This window comes from Zophobas morio, unplaced genomic scaffold (genome assembly GCF_036711695.1).
Source record: "Zophobas morio isolate AGI-343-1 ecotype UQ-CSIRO unplaced genomic scaffold, CSIRO_AGI_Zmor_V1 ptg000030l, whole genome shotgun sequence".
Taxonomy (NCBI): Eukaryota; Metazoa; Arthropoda; class Insecta; order Coleoptera; family Tenebrionidae; genus Zophobas; species Zophobas morio.
The window spans coordinates 13,688,027-13,712,660 of NW_026972135.1; the positions used below are offsets into that span (position 1 = coordinate 13,688,027).

At 31.8% G+C, this 24,634-nt stretch overlaps 3 protein-coding genes and 1 long non-coding RNA gene across 5 annotated transcripts in view; 2 read left to right on the top strand and 2 right to left on the bottom strand.

Annotated features, from left to right (window-relative positions):
• LOC135139079 (probable multidrug resistance-associated protein lethal(2)03659) overlaps window positions 1-2,266 on the bottom strand; it is a 50,929-nt gene extending 48,663 nt beyond the window's left edge. The window contains exon 1 of the mRNA XM_064069168.1: window positions 1,986-2,266. Coding sequence (XP_063925238.1) covers window positions 1,986-2,005 — 20 coding nt within the window. The 5' untranslated portion in view covers window positions 2,006-2,266. The remainder of the gene's footprint in view (window positions 1-1,985) is intronic.
• A 537-nt stretch (window positions 2,267-2,803) lies between these two features.
• Window positions 2,804-5,471, top strand: LOC135138622 (uncharacterized). The gene is made up of 4 exons (XM_064068599.1): window positions 2,804-2,942; window positions 3,492-3,670; window positions 3,723-3,800; window positions 3,858-5,471. The coding sequence occupies exons 1-4, from the start codon at window positions 2,804-2,806 to the stop codon at window positions 5,469-5,471; spliced, it is 2,010 nt and encodes a 669-aa protein (XP_063924669.1).
• Window positions 5,443-7,898, top strand: LOC135139082 (uncharacterized). The gene is made up of 3 exons (XM_064069171.1): window positions 5,443-6,804; window positions 7,320-7,609; window positions 7,666-7,898. The coding sequence occupies exons 1-3, from the start codon at window positions 6,614-6,616 to the stop codon at window positions 7,875-7,877; spliced, it is 693 nt and encodes a 230-aa protein (XP_063925241.1). The 5' UTR covers window positions 5,443-6,613; the 3' UTR covers window positions 7,878-7,898.
• Window positions 7,899-11,108: 3,210 nt separating this feature from the next.
• Window positions 11,109-12,562, bottom strand: LOC135139084 (uncharacterized). 2 transcript variants are annotated; one of them, XR_010282114.1, is made up of 4 exons: window positions 12,172-12,562; window positions 11,983-12,121; window positions 11,497-11,931; window positions 11,109-11,446 (listed from the first exon to the last, which is right to left on the bottom strand). It is a non-coding gene; the product is annotated as an uncharacterized LOC135139084 (long non-coding RNA). The 2 variants fall into 2 exon arrangements; XR_010282113.1 differs by having other exon boundaries at window positions 11,497-12,121.
• Window positions 12,563-24,634: the final 12,072 nt, after the last annotated feature.

The following is a 24,634-nucleotide window of genomic DNA, read 5'->3' on the forward strand; positions in this document are numbered from 1 at the left end:
TCGGCAAATTTTTGAGGTGACGTCATCAAGTTTTTGGAGGGCATAACCAAATATATTTTGACTAAAGATTTATGATGGTCTTTATAGCCTTAAAACATCTGCAACATTTCAAAGCATTCGGGTTAGCAGATTCAAAATTAAATTTCAAAATGTTGTTTTATAATTTTGATTTTTTTTCCAAAAATCTGGACGTTTCGGGTGAAAACTCAATTCGGAATTGTAAACTACATGTATAAGACTATGTTATTTTATACAATTTAAAACCCATTTACTAATGTACAATTTTGAAGTGACGTCATCGCATTAGTGGTGGGGATGATTAGACAAATTTTGGTTAGCGTTTTACCATCTACATGATATTCTTAATATAAGTACAAAATTTCACAATAATCGGTCGAGTACTTTCGGAGATTATCTGTCTAATAAAAATCCGGGACGGCAGACGGACAGACGGACAGACGGACAGACAGACGGAAATGGGAGACCTATTTCTTCGTCTTCTAGGGGTCATGAAAGTTCGAGAAAACGTAAAAGTAGAGAGTCGGCCGACGGACTCGATTACAATACTTCCTTTGCTTACGCTCGGGAAGTAAAAATGGATGTGTTCGACGCTTACGAGGATGACTTAGAAGTCATTGAAATTGTTGAGATGGGAATTCCACGGCAGATGTACACTAGAGCTGATCATTTCTATGGTTTACCAGAGCTTCAATTTTTCCAAAGATTTCGACTAACAAAACCAACAGTTTTACATTTATTAACGTTAATTGAAGAACACTTGGAATTTAATGTGTAAACATATTATGATTTAATATTACAGAAATCAGGCGGTGTCACCTATAAATCAGCTGCTTACTACATTACGATTCTTTGCAAGCGGGGGCCATTTGAGTACAGTAGCGGACTATATGGGAATGCACATCTCAACTGTGTCGAGAATAATTAGACGTGTATCGGACGCTATAGCAAGGCTTTACCACCGTTTTATTAAGATGCCCCAAACTCTCATGGAGCGAAGGCTTATTCAAAATGGTTTTTTTGACATCGCGAGATTCCCTAGAGTGATTGGGGCCATTGATTGCACTCATATCAAAATTGAATCACCAGGTAAAGATTTAAAAAACCAAAAACACATTCTTTTCATTGGAACGTTTTTAAGGTGGAGAAAATGCTGAAGTTTTTCGCAATCGGAAAGATTATTTTTCAATTAACCTTCAAGCCATGTGTAATGCGAATATGGAGTTTACAAACGTAGTTGCTCGGTGGCCTGGTTCTACTCATGATATGACCATTTTCAATAACTCGATTTTACGAGCAAATTTTGAGAATGGAGATTATCCGAATTGTATAATATTGGGTAAGTTTCAGTTTTTAATATGTGTAAAAATACATTGCATTTGTTTTCAGGTGATGGTGGCTACTGGCTATGGTGTAAGACACTATTTTTTTACACCATCATTATTAAATCCACACACTCAAGAAGAGCAGTTGTATAATGAAGCCCATATTCGTACAAGAAATGTCATCGAAAGAACTTTTGGTGTCTGCAAACGAAGATTTCCTGTGCTAGCATATGGATGTCGATTAAAAAAAGAAACTGTTTTGAGTTTTGAGTATTATAATTGCGTGTGCAGTCCTGCATAATATAGCTCGACAAATGGGTGAAGATGAACCTCCTCTCCCAGCTGACATTAACCAGCATGAACTGGAGCGACTTATTGAAGATGGTCAAATACCAGAGGTCAATGTTATTGACAACCAAAGGAGGGGCAGTGAAATTAGATGAAATTTTATAACAAATTTTTTTAGAAATTTATAAATTTAACAAATAAATGTTTTATTAATATTTTATTTTATATTTTATTGTTTTTCCGTATTGTCACGACTGAGGTGTTCTAAGGGGTTGGTAGAGCGGGGTAAAAAAGCCCAGTTCGTGAGTTTACGTTATTTTCTATTAATAATTTAAATACAATAAAACTACTTACTGTTTTGTTGGGAGAAACATGTCACAGGTTCTTTTTCTTTTTCTTGCCACAACCCAACTGCCGTCCACCCGCTCTTGTCAACCCCACGAAGCCCTTGCAGTGTCAGCAACTATCCCTACTGTCGGTATGTGTCGACACTCCATGACCTCGATGGAATCATATCGCGAGCAGGGTGTTTGGCAATCCCATCGTAACTAGGTTACATATTTATGTGACTGTGACAGTATTATCCTGTTTCAATTTTCTCAGGTGCTCCTTTTTTATTTCAATATCTAGTTCTAAAATTTGCTTTCGAAGCAAAAATTCAACTTGCTTTGTTTCTTTGTCATGTTTTTGTCCTTTGAGTTGTGCCTCAACTAACTCCATTTTCTTTGTAGCTAGTTCGTCGTAAGCTTTCGACAAATGGCTGGAATGTAGTGCTGTTATTGTTGGCCTCCTCCTATTAATGACTGTTTGTAACTCTTTTGATTTCTTTTTTTTCAGGTGTTCAACTTTATAATCACCCCAGTCAGCTTTAAACTGCAATTAATTAATATATATATATATATATATATATATACATGTATGACGGATGATACGAAGCCCGGTATGTAATGCAGGCTCTCAGAAGCCCGGGCTTTCTACATGCAATACCGATCTATAAGTCGAATATATCGCTTTATTGCAAAATGTTTAGTGGGAGCAACTTGCGAGGGGTAGAAATTATTTACATACACCAAAAATCTTACTTTGCTGTTTTAATGAAGCCATTGATATACAACATGAAATGCGAAGCCCGGCTGTATAAAATGCAGATATTTCACATGTGAAATGCAACCATGCTGCGTTGCCATTGTGCTATTGTTTCTCAGCCTTCTGATGAGATCATTTTAATTCTTGTGATCGAAGTGCACGTGCAAGATACTAGCATGGACCGCTCTAAGTTTTTGGTTAGTTTGGCTACTCAAAACAAAATTGGTAAGTATCTTGCAATATTTAAGTAGTTGGGATAGTAAAAGCAATCTGCATTAGATGTTAATGTGTTTTTTGAGAGAAAATGAAAAATTTAAATTTGTTTAAATAAATTAAACAAATTTTTCATAATTTTTCTCTTCCACATTTTTGAAAACTAAAAAGTTAGCAACTTTTCTGTAGCTTAACTCATCACGCATTTATTCTTATATTCTAAAATTTAGCTACAACCCTCCATAAACTGAGCACTTTGTACAATACTTTACTTTTGTAGTGCTATAATTTGTCCCTTCAATTAAAAAGCCACCATTGCGTATGTTGTACAAAACAAAACACGTTACAAAGTCAATTTCACTTCAGTCAGCACGGCATTCATGTTTTAATGTCAGTGTGTGAAAGCTGTTTAGTTAACATTGGTTTGACAACGAAATGTTGGTGTTTTTTTTTAAACGGCATGGCCTGTACATTAATTCGGACAAACTATTAATTTTACACCTACTTATTAAAACTCACAAATTGTATTATTACTCCATTATATTATTCTAAAATTTAAAGGGTATGTTAGTGAAGGAGTTGAGGTTGCCGAAATAGAATCGAAAGTTTTTGAAGATGACGACTTCGAAAATGAACTGTCATTTGTTTCTGAGTCTGAGCCTTTTCAAGACTCAGGATCAGAATATGTTTTATCTGAATCTATTGACTCCGACATGTCAGAAGATATTCCTGTAATGAAGGTATAGTTTCTTTTAAATTAAATCCAATTTAATTTTTTTAAACAACTTTTAGAATTTCACCGTAAAACGTAAACAGATAAGAAAATCATCCGACCAAAGTACGCCCCTTGAAGACATTTTATTAGTTAAGGTATTAAGAACATTAATTTGAAGTTCAAGCGACTTAACTTTTCATAAAACTTTTTAGGACTCAACTCTTCCCGAATCATCAGAATCAAAGCAACTCAGCATTTTACAAAATTTTGACGAGTCACAACAAAAACAAGAAAATAAAATTGAAAATATACAAAATAAAGAAACTAAAAGTTCACAAGAGGAAACACAGAAAAATAAAACAGTAGAAGAAGAATGGATGATAGATGCAGATGCAGACCAAAATACTATAGTGAGTGTGGTTCATCAGGGAGAATACTCTAAAAAACCATCTGCAAGAGAACGGCCTACAATTTGTCCTATTTGCTATAGAGATGTACCTACACATTTTACAAGACATTTATTTAGACATCATGATAATAATGAACACGTGATAAAAATTAAAAGTAAACCTCCTAAATGTAAAGAACGTTTAGCTTTGATTGCAGCGTTACGAAAACAAGGTTATTTTTATTTGAAAACGGAAAAGAATATTTCAAATCCTGTGAGAAGTTCCAAGAAAACTGATGTGCAATATTTTGTATGTACTTACTGTTTGGGACAATATACAAAAAAACTTCTTTATAAACATGTTAAAATATGCAAACAGAAACCTGCCAGCGAAACAAATCCTGGGAAAAACTGCTTAAACAAGAGTCAAAGTTTTTTGGCCACATTGACTTCAAAGAATCAAAACTTTTTACAATCGGCGCGTATAAAAGAAGAAGTTTTTAGCATAATGAGAGCTGACGAAATCAGTTATACTGCCAAAAGTGACACATTGATTTGTTTGTATGGGGAAGCCCTTTTGTGCAAACATAAAAGACAACAAATTGCAACAGTAATTTCTAACAAAATGCGAGAAATGGGTAGATTACTAATAGTGTTAAAAAGGATTAGTAATTCAGTTGATGTCTTATTTGATGCATTGAAACCAGAAAATTTTCAAGATTTAATATGTGCTACTAAAGAAATTAGTGGTTATGATCCTTTAAATAAATGCTATAAATCACCGTCTTTGGCTTTACATATGGGAACCAATTTAAAAACTGTTTGTGATATTGCACTTAAGTTGGTGATAGAAAACAGAAAATTACCAAAAATTAATTGGGAAAACAGAGATAAAAAGAAACAAGAAATTAAAGACTTACAGAAATTAATAAAAGGACATTGGTGTAATGAAGTTTCGAGCTTCGCTCTCAAAATTTTAAAAGAGAGGCAATGGGAAAAACCAAAGGCTCTTCCTCTTACAAGCGACATACAAGCTTTTCAAACACATGTTAGCAACTTGGCAAATCAAGCATATGAAGAATTGAAAAACAATTCAAATTTAAGGACCAACTATAGGACTTTAACGGAATGTGTTTTAGCATTAACTGTAATGTTCAACAGAAGGCGGGTTGGTGATGTGCAGTATTTAAGGATGGATACATACAACAAAAATGAATATACAATAAATGAAGAAGCATTTACTGAATCACTAACAAATGTTGAAAAACTTCTCAGTCAAAAATTTAAAAGAGTGGTTACCGGTGGTAAAGGTTCAAAACCAATACCAATTTTGTTTCCTCCACAAATTCAGAAATATATAAAATTAATACTAGAAATCAGAGAACATTCAAATACAGGGTGTCTCAGAAATAAGTACATTAATTTTAATCAGTTATAGAGCTCATTGAACTCAACAACTTTTCTTAGTAGAGTTTTGTCAAGAACTTTTTAATTATCAAGTTAAAAATTGTTAAAGTTATACCCCAATTAAGGTTACCCGCCCATGCATCCTCAGTTACCCATGGACACTAATAGTTATTATAATTAATAATTTATGGTCAAAAACAGTTACTAGGATACATATTTTCCTAATCTTGTCAATGTGACAAACATTTAGAGAGAATTGAAAATCCTGCTCCCTAATGGCGTACGGAATTTCAACAGCCCAAATGTGGGTGTTGAACACCTTCCCTCGTGTAACCGACCTCATCAGTTGATGGTATAAGAGATACAAAATTTGCTTGTTCGTTTATTTTTCTATTAACCCGCTCACAAAAGTTTTGCCTACGTGGTAAGTCTGTTAGTTTCAATAACTGAACTTTCTGGTCCTGAAAGGGGTACATTTGTTCTCTGAGTATCCTCCAAATACTACTCTCCGATACATCACACTAGACAGTGATACGTGCTAGTGCCCGGTCGAGCTTCGACACTCTTCAAAACAGCCTCTTCAATATTAGCAATTCTATTACTACGTAACTTACCCCGATCCTGAGATGCAGGTTTAAAAGATCCGTACTCTCGAAAATGCTGCAACGTTCTTAAAACTGCGCACATTTGGCAGACGATTTGGGAGGTTTTCTGAAAAAATTCCTTGGGCGCGAGTGCCGTTTCCCCGAGCTTCACCGTACGTTAAAACGATATCGGTGCATTCCAGATTTGAAAACAAAGCCATTTCAACACATTTCGTCTATAAATTAGAAGTCTGTGCCAAACAAACTTTAAAGAGACAACGTTTAATAAAAACATTGACATAAAAATGATTGTCAGTGCCAAAACGGTTGCTACCGTACCTTCTTCATTGTTGTAGTGTTGCTATTATTTAAGTTATTATTTAAGGTGAACATAGACGGCTCGTGAATATATGGGTGGGAAAATTCGAAATTCGACTTGAGTTTTCGAAAAAATGCTAGATAAAAAAGTTGTTCCGTTTCACGGGTTCTGCTACTGGTTAAAATTAATGTACTTATTTCTGAGACACCCTGTATAGTACCAAAATCAAATCCATATCTGTTTGCCAATCCAGGCTCTGAAAACAAATGGATGGCAGGGTATCACGTTATTAGAAAATTAGCAACCGGCTGTGGTGCTACAAACCCATCTCTTTTAAGTTCCACAAGATTCAGAAAACATATAGCAACCACATTGCAGCTCATGACAATGGACGAAAACGAAATGGAACAAATAGCCACCTTCATGGGGCATACAAAAAAAACCCACACCGAATTTTACAGGTATTTTTTCAATTATTTTAAAAAAAGGCACAGTGAAAGCATTTTCCTCTCTTAAAAAATTATAGCTAAATACTTAGATAAGGACCTAAGTATGCAGGTATTGCAGGTGTGCCAAACTGATTTACAATGTCAAAAAAGAGTGTTCTGTGACCCATTTTAAGAGAGGTCTTTATAAGGGTTTTTTACGCAGCTGGTTTGTTGGAAGATTTCACTTTGAGTAAAATCTTCTGATGAACCAGTTGCCTGAAAAACTTTATATGAAGTTGCTTTTTTCAGGTTTTCTCTACATAAATAATTGATTTTAAAGTGAGACTAAAAATATTGGTTAGGAGTATTATTTATTTAGGGACGCCTGAAACAAAATATACAAAAAACGTGTGGTCATCGAAATCATACTCTAAATTATAATTTTCTTTTGCACAGAAGGGACTGAAATTAATAACACCTTTAGTGGGTTTGCCAAAACACTGAAACTTCCTTTTATTTTTAAGAAAATAAATACTATTTTTTAACAGGTTACCCCAAGATATTTTTCAAACTGCAAAGGTGGCCAAAGTATTAATGTTGTTAGAAAAAGGCAGAGGAAGACAATTTGTAGGAAAAAGCCTCGATGAAATAGAAATAGACAACGATATGTATTTAAGTTCTGACGACGAAGACTGTTTTCATAATACAGCTAGTTTTGAAAATGTTGAAAGTGAAGAATTTTCACAGGTTGGGCTGGAAAATGCAGAATGCACGGAGAGCACTTCTCAACTTAATGCTGAACCAGGTCCTTCAAGCATGGAACCTGCAGTTAAAAAAGGTGCCTAATTATTCAGTTAAGATCCATAATAAGTTGTTACGGAGTATTAATTTTAGGAGGGAAGAAAATAAAACCATGTGGCCGCGTTCGTTGGACAGAAACTGAAAAGAAAATTGTTACAGATTACTTCAAGCTGCATATTCAAAAGAAAATCACACCAAAAAAACATGAATGTGATGAACTGCTAGCTAAGCATGCTGATGTTTTTGTAAACAAGGATTGGGTGCGCATTAAAACTTTTGTGTACAATGTGTTTAGACAAAAGTAAAAATCTAGTTCTTTAATAAAACGTATTTTCATTTTTGTTTCTAATTTGATTTTTGCAAGGGGTCAGCGGCTTTAAAATACTTTAATGCCGCTCATGTGTGGAGTTAAAATAAAAAGCTGTCAAATTATAATTATTATTACTAATATTTGCATTTTGAAAATTACAAGCACTAGAAAAAGCCGAGTCCTATACAGCATCAGTTGTACTTATAGTCGAATTAACAGTATTGACACAATTCATTCAAAATTCCTGGGAAGGTTCCTCGGAAGGTTTTTATAGCAGCCGCACTTGCAATACTCTTTGTTGTTGATAATTTCTTTCTTATTGGCTAAAGAGTCTTCAATATAGCCTTCAGCTACACTGCTGGACTTCCAACCTCCATGCCTTTTTAAGCATGTAAGATTGGCTCCACTATCCACAAGCAGTGTAGCTGAAGTGCGCCGAAGACAGCGCCCTGTGTACTCTTTGTAATGCGGTAATTTCAGATAAGATGCAACATCCTTGGGTACTGTGAATACCCATTACAGCACGATGACATTTTCCTTTGCAATATTTTAAGAAAAAACGTCGTTCCGGAATATTTTCTAGTCTCAGCGAAACATATTTTCTACAGATGCTTATGTAAGGTTCTCCAATTACTGTAAACGATCGTTTCTTATGCGTTTTTGAATCAGGAATGTTGATCAAAAGCAGAGATCCTAGATCCTGGACATTGCTGGTTCCCATTTTTATCATTTCGTCACAACGGCAAGCAGCCGCTATTCCAATCATCAAAATTACCTAAACATGAATATTATCTAGTTTACTTATATCGAAATACTGAAAACTAACCTTCATTGCCAAATATTCGTCATCCGGAGCTTCATTCAAGAACTTTTCAAATTCACCTTCCACGCAAATACTGCAATAAAACAATTTCCGAATAATTTTCAGCGTTTTTTTTCTTGCACCATTTAATAAATTTGCTGTATATGGCTTCATATAATGCACTTGATTTTGTTGGGAGTAAATTGTTGACAGCTTCTGCTGCAGCCTGAACAATTTCAAAAGGTCTGCTTACTTCTTCTGCCATTTTTTAGGCTCTACCTGCTACAAAAATAATACTGTAATATCTAAAATGATTATAATTATAGAGAAATACTTACCAATATTCGTAAAAACACGTAAAAAATTGCGAAAAATTGGAATCTTTTTTATATTGACAATGATGTTACAGCAACTGGCCACAGCAAACTAACAAATCGCAAGCGTAAACGTAATTTTCAGGGGCAAATTCGGTCTTAAAGCAAATTTGGGGCTCGTTTGGAGAAAAAATGGCATATTTTATTCGGAGCTAAACATTTTTTTTTGCTCGTCTCTCATTGCTGAACTCACTACGTTCGTCTGGCAAACCTACAAACTCGCCAGAAAAAATAATGTTTTAGCTCCTCATAAAATAATATACTATTTATTATTCAGAGAAAACAGCAATTATTATTCGGTCTATGTTTTTTTATTGAGAAACATTAAAATAAAAAACTGCAATCAGTTGGTCTGAATCATTTAAGCGTTTATTGTTACAACTCCAGAGCAACCATTTTAGTTCCAGAAATGAAATAATGTGTATAGCTCAGCTATTCTAATACAGAATAAATTGACATAACTCTAGATTTTTTTTTGCAATAAAAAACAAATGGATGTGGATTTTTTTGTATTTTTGAAAGTAGATGCTAACGTTTTGGAAAGACTAACTTTAAAATTCTAAAAAAATGGTTTAATTACTTACAACCACTTTAAAATAGTAAAATTTGTTTTTACTTTGGTTTTGGAAAATGTGGTGAAGAACGTAAACTTGTGCTGAAAACAGCTGTTGCAATTGAGAAAAAAAATGTTTGTACACAACTGAAAATGCTGTTTTGAAGCAAAGAAAAGAAATGTTTCAGTTTTGAAAACAATTGTCCTATTGATAAAAGAATTGTTTCAGTAGTATAAAATATTGACGTATTTGTGAAAAAGGTTCTTAAAAGAATTGGTAGTTTTAAAATGTACTGCTAAAGTTTCTAAAAGAATTAACAAAAAGGAATTGCCACAGTTTTACAACTGATAAAATTCGACAAAGAACTGGCAGTTTAAAAAAATGGTGCAGTACCAAAAAGACCATAAATAATTTATTTATTAAAGAAAATATAACTAATTCAATAGGTATTTTGTTTTTAATTTAACAAAATCAATGTAGATAAATAACTTCACTTCATAGGTATTTAGTTATATGTACAAAGTTCAAAATTGGGTACCTAGCGCAACCAAAGTAATTCTTCCCTAAGCACTCCCAATCAGACATAAACAGTGTTGACAAATTTAGGGCTTTGCATAATTCGCAGCAAATAGTTGGTTCTTATAATCCGCCATGTCGCTGCACTTTGTATATTTTATATACAGAAAAAAAACTGGGACGCCCCCTACAGAAAGATGGTGTGAACTATACCCCGTGTATTTGCAGATACAAGGCATCATTACAGAGCCCGCATTAATTCTACATTTTTGTTAATACCAACTTAACGGTAAAAACTACGACGATATACGCGTGATTTTTACGAAGCCCACTTCAACTAGGATCTTTCCAGCATATTATATTTTATCAATACCAACCCAACCACAAGAAATAAATTGTAATACACATGATTTTTACGAAGCCCGGTTTCGGGCTTCGTAAGTCGGTGTCGGGTTTAGTATAAGCTGTGGAATATAGCATTGTGGGCTTCGTAATGGACGATTACATGTCTATATATATATATACGTCAATAATAACTTTTGGCCTCGCGCCAGATTTAGGCAACAAGTAATGGGAGAATATGAAAACCACATCCTAGCCTCAAACCTGTCATATCAGTGTTCAAATTTGTATTTATGGTTGCATCATTTACAACAAGCGAATGCTTGACACGTTTTAAAGTAGGTAAATATTTGGAGTTATAGTTTAAACTGTTTTCGAGTAAAAGAAAGAAAAAGTGGTATGAATCAGTTTATTCGGAAATAATTTTTTGGAATTAAAACAGCCACATAGAGGCTGAAGAAATTAAGATAATCAAAGAGAAAAGAAAACAACTTAAAACTAGGAAAGCTTACTTCGTAGTAAGTGCAATTATATTCTATGAACATTTAATACTACTATAAAACACCAAAGTAGATTATTCATATTTATTATGAAGTTAGAGATTGCAATTATTAACAAAGTTGACAACGTATGGATAAAGTTAAATATATATCTTTGAGTCAAAAGAGGTGTCTGCATAATTTGTTACAGTGTGTTTGCAGGTATATTTGTACAATGCAGCAGCTGCTGCATTCACTATCCAAATGTAATGTATAAATAATGATTTGTCTGGTGTATGGTGCAGTCTTAAAATTAGGTATTTTTACTATATTTCAATTGGATAAATATTTTTACACATATTTGTAAATTCTCGTGCTTTGCCAGTTTTAGACGTTGGAATTTTAATTATTAGCGTATCGTTTTTGTCTTGAATGCCGTCATTATTTTTCAATTTATCCATTCCACATGCTCCTACAACTTCTAATAAAAAATAAACCTAAAACATAATGATTTATAGACAATGTGATTGACCTTGTTTGAGATCACCTTTAACATCGGGTACATTTAATCACGGGCTTCTGTTAAAAATTTTGGTAAGTCTTCTCTTGCAAATATATTTGATTTCTTGGCAATGTAACCTATATTTTTTGCTTGAAAACTTGGTGTACTTAGATATATCTATGCTGTTTTTTATTAACAGAGTTGACTTTAACTACGACTATGCAGCCCAAAGTGTTAAAGATTTCACAGAATTTGCTTTTTCAGCGAAATACTCGTATGCAATGAGGTGTTCTCCATATATTTTGCATGGTTGTTTCTGCGCAAAAAAAAAATTCATACCGCTTTTCATAAACTGTGGCTGAGTTTTTAGGTAATAAATTTGATATATTATCTGCCAGTTTTTGCAAGTTCGGTCGAATGCATGTAAACTGCTTGTTATTATTGCTATCCATCTCTATTTTGCAATTGCTACAGATCTTTCTGCAAGCAAAAATATTAAAAGTGCCGAAAAATAAGAGGTATGCTTCATACTTTCATTTAAAATGGGCATGTAAGCTAATAATCTGTTCTGTAATAATAATAAAAGCTTATTATAGGTTATGTAGATACAAGAAAATTGTTCAAATTCTTCCATTCCGCATACTCCTACAACTTCGAATAAAAAATATACCTAAAACATTATGTTTTATAGACAATGTGATTGACCTTCTTTGAGATTACCTTTGACATTAGGTACATTAATCACGGGCCTCCGTTAAAAATTTTCGTAAGTTTTCTCTTGTAAATATATTTGATTTCTGGGAAACATAACCTATATTTTTTGCTTGAGAACTTGGTGTACTTAGATTATATCTATGCTGTTTTATATTAACAGAGTTGACTTTAACAACGACTATGTAGCCCAAAATGTTGATTTCACAGAATTTTCTTTTTCAGCGAAATACTCGTATGCAAAATGAGATATTCTCCATATAATGTTTTCCATGGTTGTTTCTGCACCGAACAAGAACTTATTACAGGTTATGTGGATACACATTGTTCGCTGCCATAGAATGTCGCTGCACTTCAAGAAATCCGCTGTTGCCATGCAAGGTTGCGACGTTGCGAGATTACGCGCAAATTTAGTTAATAAATTGTATTTATAAAATTAATAAACCGGATGTCTTTCTAATAACTAATAAAAAGGGTTAACAAAGAGTATAGAATTACTGCTACATGAATTTCACTGGCTTGTGTTGAAATTTCGGGTTTCCAATTTTAAATTTATTAATCTAGTACTTCGTTCCAAAAACAAAATTGTGCCCGGAATGATGGGTTAATTAGCTGTTTTCACATATACGAAGCGCACGAGTCCGAAAGTTACCTAACATGCAATTATGAGGCTAAATGTTGCTATGGATGAAAACTATTATTTGAATTAAAGTAACTTTTGGCATCACAGTCTTTAGATCTTTTTTCATTGGTATTTTACACTTAACAACATCATTATGAATTTATTTCTTAGATTTATTTCTCAATCCACCAATATTTGTCTTAACCTCATAGAAAATGTTTCGTCTTATGGAAAAAATCTGAATCTTTACACTTAGGGGTGTGCCTGAATATATAGCACCGAATATTGCCTCACATGAATTTTACTGCCTCGATTTGACCAAATCTTGGGTTTCCGATTTTAGATTTAATCATGTACCTAGTACTTTAAGATATGTTAGCACATGAGTCCGAAATTATGAGGCCAAAAGTTTCTATGGATGAAAGCCATTATTTGATTTAAAGTAACTTTTGGCATCACATTCTTTAGATTTTTTTAATAGTTACTTCACAATTAATAACAAAATTATGACTTTTTCTTTTAGGTTTATTTCTCTTATCTGTTATTAAAATAACTGCTATTAAGTTAATTTTAGCCTGGGTTGTAAGTTTGAAAGTTGTTTTCTACGATTCTGTGAGGCCAAAGTCTACAAAAGATGAAAATAATTTTAGGCCAGATAGTTCAACACTCAGCCAATTATTTATTTTTATTTATACTATTTTCGTGTGGTATAGCAAGAATAATGGTCAAAAATCAAGTATTTTAGGATCAAAAAACGGCAGATCAAATTCCTGATAATATTAACACTAATAAGTCTAAAAATTTAACCAAATATTGACTTTTTTAAAGTGTTATAAGTTTACTGACGAGGTGGCTGAGAAAGGGGATGAACCCTGAAACTGGTATCACCAAAATAGTATAAATAAAAATAAATAATTGGTTGATTGCAAAACTAACTAACCCAACTTTGTACCCGCGCTAATATGGAAACACACATATCAAAATAATTAGCTCATTTATAGCAACTTTCGAACTCTCGTATTTTATATTTGTCTAAGTAGCAAGTACTTAAAAAATTTAAATTATCACTTTAACTTTGAATAAAAAAATATTTTTATGAATGCGTCTACAGATTCTTCTACCATTCACAGTCTAATTTTGTACTAACTTCATACAAAATGTTTCGTATTATGGAAAAAATCTGAATCTTTACACTTGGGGGTGTGCCTGAATATATAGCACCGAATATTGATTCACATGAATTTTACAGCCTCGATTTGACCAAATTTTGGGTTTCCGATTTTAGATTCATTCATGTACCTTGTACTTTAATGTATGTTAGCACATGAGTCCGAAAGTTATTCGTCATGTAATTATGAGGCCAAAAGTTTCTATGGATGAAAGCCATTATTTGATTTAAAGTAACTTTTGGCATCACAATCTTTAGATTTTTTTAATAGTTACTTCATAATTAATAACACAATTATGACTTTTTCTTGTAGGTTTATTTCTCTTATTTGTTATTAAAATAACTGCTATTAAGTTAATTTTAGCTTGGGTTGTATGTTTGAAAGTTGTTCTCTACGATTCTGTGAGGCCAAAGTCTACAAAAGATGAAAATAATTTTAGGTTAGATAGTTCAACATTCAGCCAATTATTTATTTTTATTTATAATATTTTCGTGTGGTATAGCAAGAATAATGGTCAAAAATCAAGTATTTTAGGATCAAAAAACGGCAGATCAAATTCCTGATAATATTAACACTAATAAGTCTAAAAATTTAACCAAATATTGACTTTTTAAAGTGTTATAGGTTTACTGACGAGGTGGCTGAGGAAGGGGATGAACCCTGAAACTGGTATCACCAAAATAGTATAAATAAAAATAAATAATTGGTTGATTGTAGAACTACTTAACCCAACTTTATACCCGCGCTAATATGGAAACACACATATCAAAATAATTAGCCCATTTATAGCAACTTTCGAACTCTCGTATTTTATTTTTGTCTAAGTAGGAAGTACTTAAAAAATTTAAATTATCACTTTAACTTTGAATAAAAAAATATTTTTATGAATGCGTCTACAGATTCTTCTACCATTCACAGTCTAATTTTGTACTAACTTCATACAAAATGTTTCGTATTATGGAAAAAATCTGAATATTTACACTTGGGGGTGTGCCTGAATATATAACACCGAATATTGATTCACATGAATTTTACTGCCTGGATTTGACCAAATTTTGGGTTTCCCATTTTAGATTTATTCATGTACCTTATACTTTAATGTATGTTAGCACATGAGTCCGAAAGTCATTCGTCATGTAATTATGAGGCCAAAAGTTTCTATGGATGAAAGCCATTATTTGATTTAAAGTAACTTTTGGCATCACAATCTTTAGATTTTTTTAATAGTTACTTCACAATTAATAATACAATTATGACTTTTTCTTGTAGGTTTATTTCTCTTATTTGTTATTAAAATAACTGCTGTTAAGTTAATTTTAGCTTGGGTTGTAAGTTTGAAAGTTGTTTTCTACGATTCTGTGAGGCCAAAGTCTACAAAAGATGAAAATAATTTTAGGTTAGATAGTTCAACACTCTGCCAATTATTTATTTTTATTTATACTATTTTCGTGTGGTATAGCAAGAATAATGGTCAACAATCAAGTATTTTAGGCTCAAAAAACGGCAGATCAAATTCCTGATAATATTAACACTAATAAGTCTAAAAATTTAACCAAATATTGACTTTTTTAAAGTGTCATAGGTTTACTGACGAGGTGGCTGAGGAAGGGGATGAACCCTGAAACTGGTATCACCAAAACAGTATAAATAAAAATAAATAATTAGTTGATTGCAGAACTAACTAACCCAATTTTATACCCACGCTAATATGGAAACAAACATATCAAAATAATTGGCTCATTAATAGCAACTTTGGACCTGTCGTCCTTTATATTTGGCTAAGTAGCAAGTATTTAAAAAATGTAAATTATCACTTTAACTTTGAATAAAAAATATTTTTATGAATGCGTCTACAGATACTTCTACCATCCACAGTCTAATTTTGTTTTAACTTCATACAAAATGTTTCGTATTATGGAAAAAATCTGAATCTTTACACTTGGGGGTGTGCCTGAATATATAGCACCGAATATTGATTCACATGAATTTTTCTGCCTCGATTTGACCAAATTTTGGGTTTCCGATTTTAGATTTATTCATGTACCTTATACTTTAATGTATGTTAGCACATGAGTCCGAAAGTCATTCGTCATGTAATTATGAGGCCAAAAGTTTCTATGGATGAAAGCCATTATTTGATTTAAAGTAACTTTTGGCATCACAATCTTTAGATTTTTTTAATAGTCACTTCACAATTAATAATACAATTATGACTTTTTCTTGTAGGTTTATTTCTCTTATTTGTTATTAAAATAACTGCTGTTAAGTTAATTTTAACATGGGTTGTAAGTTTGAAAGTTGTTCTCTACGATTCTGTGAGGCCAAAGTCTACAAAAGATGAAAATAATTTTAGGTTAGATAGTTCAACATTCCTCCAATGATTTATTTTTATTTATACTATTTTCGTGTGGTATAGCAAGAATAATGGTCAAAAATCAAGTATTTTAGGATCAAAAAACGGCAGATCAAATTCCTGATAATATTAACACTAATAAGTCTAAAAATTTAACCAAATATTGACTTTTTTAAAGTGTCATTGGTTTACTGACGAGGCGGCTGAGGAAGGAGATGAACCCTGAAACTGGTATCACCAAAATAGTATAAATAAAAATAAATAATTGGTTGATTGGAGAACTACATAACCCAACGTTATACCCACGCTAATATGGAAACAAACATATCAAAATAATTGGCTCATTAATAGCAACTTTGGACCTGTCGTCCTTTATATTTGGCTAAGTAGCAAGTATTTAAAAAATGTAAATTATCACTTTAACTTTGAATAAAAAATATTTTAATGAATGCGTCTACAGATACTTCTACCATCCACAGTCTAATTTTGTTTTAACTCCATACAAAATGTTTCGTATTATGGAAAAAATCTGAATCTTTACACTTGGTGGTGTGCCTGAATATATAGCACCGAATATTGATTCACATGAATTTTACTGCCTCGATTTGACCAAATTTTGGGTTTCCGATTTTAGATTTATTCATGTACCTTGTACTTTAATGTATGTTAGCACATGTGTCCGAAAGTTATTCGTCATGTAATTATGAGGCCAAAAGTTTCTATGGATGAAAGCCATTATTTGATTTGAAGTAACTTTTGGCATCACAATCTTTAGATTTTTTTAATAGTTACTTCATAATTAATAACACAATTATGACTTTTTCTTGTAGGTTTATTTCTCTTATTTGTTATTAAAATAACTGCTGTTAAGTTAATTTTAGCTTGGGTTGTAAGTTTGAAAGTTGTTTTCTACGATTCTGTGAGGCCAAAGTCTACAAAAGATGAAAATAATTTTAGGTTAGATAGTTCAACACTCTGCCAATTATTTATTTTTATTTATACTATTTTCGTGTGGTTTAGCAAGAATAATGGTCAACAATCAAGTATTTTAGGCTCAAAAAACGGCAGATCAAATTCCTGATAATATTAACACTAATAAGTCTAAAAATTTAACCAAAAATTGACTTTTTTAAAGTGTCATAGGTTTACTGACGAGGTGGCTGAGGAAGGGGATGAACCCTGAAACTGGTATCACCAAAATAGTATAAATAAAAATAAATAATTGGTTGATTGCAGAACTACCTAACCCAAATTTATACCCACGCTAATATGGAAACAAACATATCAAAATAATTAGCTCATTTATAGCAACTTTGGACCTGCCGTCCTTTATATTTGGCTAAGTAGCAAGTATTTAAAAAATTTTAATTATCACTTTAACTTTGAATAAAAAATATTTTTATGAATGCGTCTACAGATACTTCTACCATTCACAGTCGTAATTTTGTCTTAACCTTATAGAAAATGTTTCGTTTTATGGAAAAAATCTGAATCTTTACACTTGGTGGGTGTGCCTGAATATATAGCACCGAATATTGATTCACATGAATTTTACTGCCTCGATTTGACCAAATTTTGGGTTTCCGATTTTAGATTTATTCATGTACCTTGTACTTTAATGTATGTTAGCACATGAGTCCGAAAGTTATTCGTCATGTAATTATGAGGCCAAAAGTTTCTATGGATGAAAGCCATTATTTGATTTAAAGTAACTTTTGGCATCACAATCTTTAGATTTTTTTAATAGTTACTTCATAATTAATAACACAATTATGACTTTTTCTTGTAGGTTTATTTCTCTTATTTGTTATTAAAATAACTGCTATTAAGTTAATTTTAGCTTGGGTTGTATGTTTGAAAGTTGTTCTCTACGATTCTGTGAGGCCAAAGTCTACAAAAGATGAAAATAATTTTAGGTTAGATAGTTCAACATTCAGCCAATTATTTATTTTTATTTATAATATTTTCGTGTGGTATAGCAAGAATAATGGTCAAAAATCAAGTATTTTAGGATCAAAAAACGGCACATCAATTTCCAGATAATATTAACACTAATAAGTCTAAAAATCTAACCAAATATTGACTTTTTTAAAGTGTTATAAGTTTACTGACGAGGTGGCTGAGAAAGGGGATGAACCCTGAAACTGGTATCACCAAAATAGTATAAATAAAAATAAATAATTGGTTGATTGCAGAACTACCTAACCCAACTTTATACCCGCGCTAATATGGAAACACTCATATCAAAATAATTAGCCCATTTATAGCAACTTTCGAACTCTCGTATTTTATATTTGTTTAAGTAGGAAGTACTTAAAAAATTTAAATTATCACTTTAACTTTGAATAAAAAAATATTTTTATGAATGCGTCTACAGATTCTTCTACCATTCACATTCTAATTTTGTACTAACTTCATACAAAATGTTTCGTATTATGGAAAAAATCTGAATATTTACACTTGGGGGTGTGCCTGAATATATAACACCGAATATTGATTCACATGAATTTTACTGCCTGGATTTGACCAAATTTTGGGTTTCCCATTTTAGATTTATTCATGTACCTTGTACTTTAATGTATGTTAGCACATGAGTCCGAAAGTTATTCGTCATGTAATTATGAGGCCAAAAGTTTCTATGGATGAAAGCCATTATTTGATTTAAAGTAACTTTTGGCATCACAATCTTTAGATTTTTTTAATAGTTACTTCATAATTAATAACACAATTATGACTTTTTCTTGTAGGTTTATTTCTCTTATTTGTTATTAAAATAACTGCTGTTAAGTTAATTTTAGCTTGGGTTGTAAATTTGAAAGTTGTTTTCTACGATTCTGTGAGGCCAAAGTCTACAAAAGATGAAAATAATTTTAGGTTAGATAGTTCACCACTCTGCCAATTATTTATTTTTATTTATACTATTTTCGTGTGGTATAGCAAGAATGATGGTCAACAATCAAGTATTTTAGGCTCAAAAAACGGCAGATCAAATTCCTGATAATATTAACACTAATAAGTCTAAAAATTTAACCAAATATTGACTTTTTAAAGTGTTATAGGTTTACTGACGAGGTGGCTGAGGAAGGGGATGAACCCAGAAACTGGTATCACCAAAATAGTATAAATAAAAATAAATAATTGGTTGATTGCAGAACTACCTAACCCAACTTTATACCCGCGCTAATATGGAAACACACATATCAAAATAATTAGCTAATTTATAGCAACTTTCGAACTCTCGTATTTTATATTTGTCGAAGTAGGAAGTACTTAAAAAATTTAAATTATCACTTTAACTTTGAATAAGAAAATATTTATGAATGCGTCTACAGATTCTTCTACCATTCACAGTCTAATTTTGTACTAACTTCATACAAAATGTTTCGTATTATGGAAAAAATCTGAATATTTACACTTGGGGGTGTGCCTGAATATATAACACCGAATATTGATTCACATGAATTTTACTGCCTCGATTTGACCAAATTTTGGGTTTCCGATTTTAGATTTATTCATGTACCTTGTACTTTAATGTATGTTAGCACATAAGTCCGAAAGTTATTCGTCATGTAATTATGAGGCCAAAAGTTTCTATGGATGAAAGCCATTATTTGATTTAAAGTAACTTTTGGCATCACAATCTTTAGATTTTTTTAATAGTTACTTCATAATTAATAACACAATTATGACTTTTTCTTGTAGGTTTATTTCTCTTATTTGTTATTAAAATAACTGCTATTAAGTTAATTTTAGCTTGGGTTGTATGTTTGAAAGTTGTTCTCTACGATTCTGTGAGGCCAAAGTCTACAAAAGATGAAAATAATTTTAGGTTAGATAGTTCAACATTCAGCCAATTATTTATTTTTATTTATAATATTTTCGTGTGGTATAGCAAGAATAATGGTCAAAAATCAAGTATTTTAGGATCAAAAAACAGCACATCAATTTCCAGATAATATTAACACTAATAAGTCTAAAAATCTAACCAAATATTGACTTTTTTAAAGTGTTATAAGTTTACTGACGAGGTGGCTGAGAAAGGGGATGAACCCTGAAACTGGTATCACCAAAATAGTATAAATAAAAATAAATAATTGGTTGATTGCAGAACTACCTAACCCAACTTTATACCCGCGCTAATATGGAAACACACATATCAAAATAATTAGCTCATTTATAGCAACTTTCGAACTCTCGTATTTTATATTTGTCTAAGTAGGAAGTACTTAAAAAATTTAAATTATCACTTTAACTTTGAATAAAAAAATATTTATGAATGCGTCTACAGATTCTTCTACCATTCACAGTCTAATTTTGTACTAACTTCATACAAAATGTTTCGTATTATGGAAAAAATCTGAATATTTACACTTGGGGGTGTGCCTGAATATATAACACCGAATATTGATTCACATGAATTTTACTGCCTCGATTTGACCAAATTTTGGGTTTCCGATTTTAGATTTATTCATGTACCTTGTACTTTAATGTATGTTAGCACATGAGTCCGAAAGTTATTCGTCATGTAATTATGAGGCCAAAAGTTTCTATGGATGAAAGCCATTATTTGATTTAAAGTAACTTTTGGCATCACAATCTTTAGATTTTTTTAATAGTTACTTCATAATTAATAACACAATTATGACTTTTTCTTGTAGGTTTATTTCTCTTATTTGTTATTAAAATAACTGCTTTTAAGTTAATTTTAGCATGGGTTGTAAGTTTGAAAGTTGTTCTCTACGATTCTGTGAGGCCAAAGTCTACAAAAGATGAAAATAATTTTAGGTTAGATAGTTCAACATTCAGCCAATGATTTATTTTTATTTATACTATTTTCGTGTGGTATAGCAAGAATAATGGTCAAAAATCAAGTATTTTAGGATCAAAAAACGGCAGATCAAATTCCTGATAATATTAACACTAATAAGTCTAAAAATTTAACCAAATATTGACTTTTTTAAAGTGTCATAGGTTTACTGACGAGGTGGCTGAGAAAGGGGATGAACCCTGAAACTGGTATCACCAAAATAGTATAAATAAAAATAAATAATTGGTTGATTGCAGAACTACCTAACCCAACTTTATACCCACGCTAATATGGAAACAAACATATCAAAATAATTGGCTCATTAATAGCAACTTTGGACCTGTCGTCCTTTATATTTGGCTAAGTAGCAAGTATTTAAAAAATGTAAATTATCACTTTAACTTTGAATAAAAAATATTTTTATGAATGCGTCTACAGATACTTCTACCATCCACAGTCTAATTTTGTTTTAACTCCATACAAAATGTTTCGTATTATGGAAAAAATCTGAATCTTTACACTTGGGGGTGTGCCTGAATATATAGCACCGAATAGTGATTCACATGAATTTTACTGCCTCGATTTGACCAAATTTTGGGTTTCCGCTTTTAGATTTATTCATGTACCTTGTACTTTAATGTATGTTAGCACATGAGTCCGAAAGTTATTCGTCATGTAATTATGAGGCCAAAAGTTTCTATGGATGAAAGCCATTATTTGATTTAAAGTAACTTTTGGCATCACAATCTTTAGATTTTTTTAATAGTTACTTCATAATTAATAACACAATTATGACTTTTTCTTGTAGATTTATTTCTCTTATTTGTTATTAAAATAACTGCTATTAAGTTAATTTTAGCTTGGGTTGTAAGTTTGAAAGTTGTTCTCTACGATTCTGTGAGGCCAAAGTCTACAAAAGATGAAAATAATTTTAGGTTAGATAGTTCAACATTCAGCCAATTATTTATTTTTATTTATACTATTTTCGTGTGGTATAGCAAGAATAATGGTCAAAAATCAAGTATTTTAGAATCAAAAAACGGCACATCAATTTCCAGATAATATTAACACTAATAAGTCTAAAAATCTAACCAAAGATTGACTTTTTTAAAGTGTCATAAGTTTACTGACGAGGTGGCTGAGAAAGGGGATGAACCCTGAAACTGGTATCACCAAAATAGTATAAATAAAAATAAAAAATTTGTTGATTGCAGAACTACCTAACCCAAATTTATACCCACGCTAATATGGAAACAAACATATCAAAATAATTAGCTCATTTATAGCAACTTTGGACCTATCTTCCTTTATATTTGGCTAAGTAGCAAGTATTTAAAAAATTTAAATTATCACTTTAACTTTGAATAAAAAATATTTTTATGAATGCGTCTACAGATACTTCTACCATTCACAGTCGTAATTTTGTCTTAACCTTATACAAAATGTTTCGTTTTATGGAAAAAATCTGAATCTTTACACTTGGGGGTGTGCCTGAATATATAGCACCGAATATTGATTCACATGAATTTTATTGCCTCGATTTGACCAAATTTTGGGTTTCCCATTTTAGATTTATTCATGTACCTTGTACTTTAATGTATGTTAGCACATGAGTCCGAAAGTTATTCGTCATGTAATTATGAGGCCAAAAGTTTCTATGGATGAAAGCCATTATTTGATTTAAAGTAACTTTTGGCATCACAATCTTTAGATTTTTTTAATAGTTACTTCATAATTAATAACACAATTATGACTTTTTCTTGTAGGTTTATTTCTCTTATTTGTTATTAAAATAACTGCTATTAAGTTAATTTTAGCTTGGGTTGTAAATTTGAAAGTTGTTTTCTACGATTCTGTGAGGCCGAATTGTACAAAAGATGAAAATAATTTTAGGCTAGATAGTTCACCACTCTGCCAATTATTTATTTTTATTTATACTATTTTGGTGTGGTATAGCAATAATAATGGTCAACAATCAAGGATTTTACAATTTACTTCCTTTATCGCATCCCCTTTGCTCCAGCCTTACTCCGCTCTTTTCCACTCCTTTCATCCACCCAGCTTCTCTTCCATCTTCATTCAATATTTCTGTTATACTTTCCTTTTTTCTTTAATTTCGCCCTAGTCTTGTAGCATGTATTCTAAAGTCTCTTGCACTTCTCCACACATCCTATATATTCTTCTGCTTTCGCTTAAGCAAAAGTTATTGTTTCTTTCTTCATGTCCACCCCTCTGTCTAGCAATTACTTTTTCTCCTTCGTTCTTTCTCTCTCTAGGTACCTTGGCATTGTTTCTGATATTATCTTTAGACGAGTATAACCCCCATTGTACCTAGGTTCCTTTATACTCGCCATTGGACGTATTTGTCCTTGTCGCCACTTTCGAGGAGACCTTTACTTTTCCACATCTCATTCATTATTTCACACAGTCTTTCAATCAAATCATCCGTTCTAAACGTCCATACATCATTTACCAATCCATTCCTCCCTGGTCTTTTCCCTCTTTTCGACCCTCCAACTTGTTTCCATATTTTTTCCACTGTAATGTTCGGCCATTCTTTCTCTCTCAGCATTCTCGGTTTAACTCTTTTGCGCTACAATACTCTCATTTCCGCTCATTAGTTTCATGAAATGGTACTTCCATTGTATTATTAGCATTTCTTCACTGATCATGTTTTTGTTTTTCCTTATTTTGGTTCTTGCTCTGATTTTATGGCTTTTATTTTATTTCTTCTTTCGGAATCTCTTCTTTTTTTTCTTCACACCGACCTGTTATTATTTCTTGCTGGACAGTACTCTTCTTTTTTATCTTTCCCTTTTTACACCTTTGTAAACATTTTCTTTCTTATGTTTTTAAATCTCTGCATCTATTAACCCGCCATTTGTTTCTCTTTTCTGATTTCTTCGTTATAAATCCTTTTCTTATTGCTGCTTTTTCAGTTGTTGTTTTTAATTCTTCTATTTTATTTTAGCTTACTTCTTTTGAATTCAATTTCCAACATCTTTTATAATGCTCAGTTCCCTTCTCCTTTTTATCTACTTCCTTATTTGTGACTCCGACTTTTCTACTTCTATCCCTCAATTTTACTTCTTATATCATGTGGTCGGAATCAATTCTTTCTCCTAATTTAAATGTTTCGGCTTCTTCATCAGCTACTGGGTTACATATACAGGTAAATTCTTTATCTTCATCCCCCTCCTTCACCCCATTCAAGACTACCAAACTCTTTCTTCAATTAATTTCCATATAAATTTTCTGTCTTTATTTAAAATTTTATCTTTAGATTTTTCTGTGCGTTCTCCGCTATATTCCCTGCTTTTGTTGCCTATTTTGGCGTTAAAACCATCTCCTATCAGAAGAAATTCTTCGTTAGACTCTTCAATTTTTTCTTAAATTTTTTTCTTCAAATTTTTTTTAATTGCAATGCAATACAATATGCAAATTCTTTTTTTCTTTTATCTTTCTTTCCACTATGCGTTCCACTTCTATTACCCGCTCTTCGATTTGTTTTATATCTTTTG

Excerpts from the sequence above, each read along its gene's own strand:
- LOC135138622 (XM_064068599.1), top strand. The coding sequence starts at position 2,804 with ATGCTGCGTTGCCATTGTGCTATTGTTTCTCAGCCTTCTGATGAGATC. Across the intron at positions 2,943-3,491 it reads GGCTACTCAAAACAAAATTG|GGTATGTTAGTGAAGGAGTT; the intron begins GTAAGTATCTTG and ends TAAAATTTAAAG. Across the intron at positions 3,671-3,722 it reads AAGATATTCCTGTAATGAAG|AATTTCACCGTAAAACGTAA; the intron begins GTATAGTTTCTT and ends AACAACTTTTAG.
- LOC135139082 (XM_064069171.1), top strand. The coding sequence starts at position 6,614 with ATGGCAGGGTATCACGTTATTAGAAAATTAGCAACCGGCTGTGGTGCT. Across the intron at positions 6,805-7,319 it reads ACCCACACCGAATTTTACAG|GTTACCCCAAGATATTTTTC; the intron begins GTATTTTTTCAA and ends ATTTTTTAACAG. Across the intron at positions 7,610-7,665 it reads GGAACCTGCAGTTAAAAAAG|GAGGGAAGAAAATAAAACCA; the intron begins GTGCCTAATTAT and ends TATTAATTTTAG.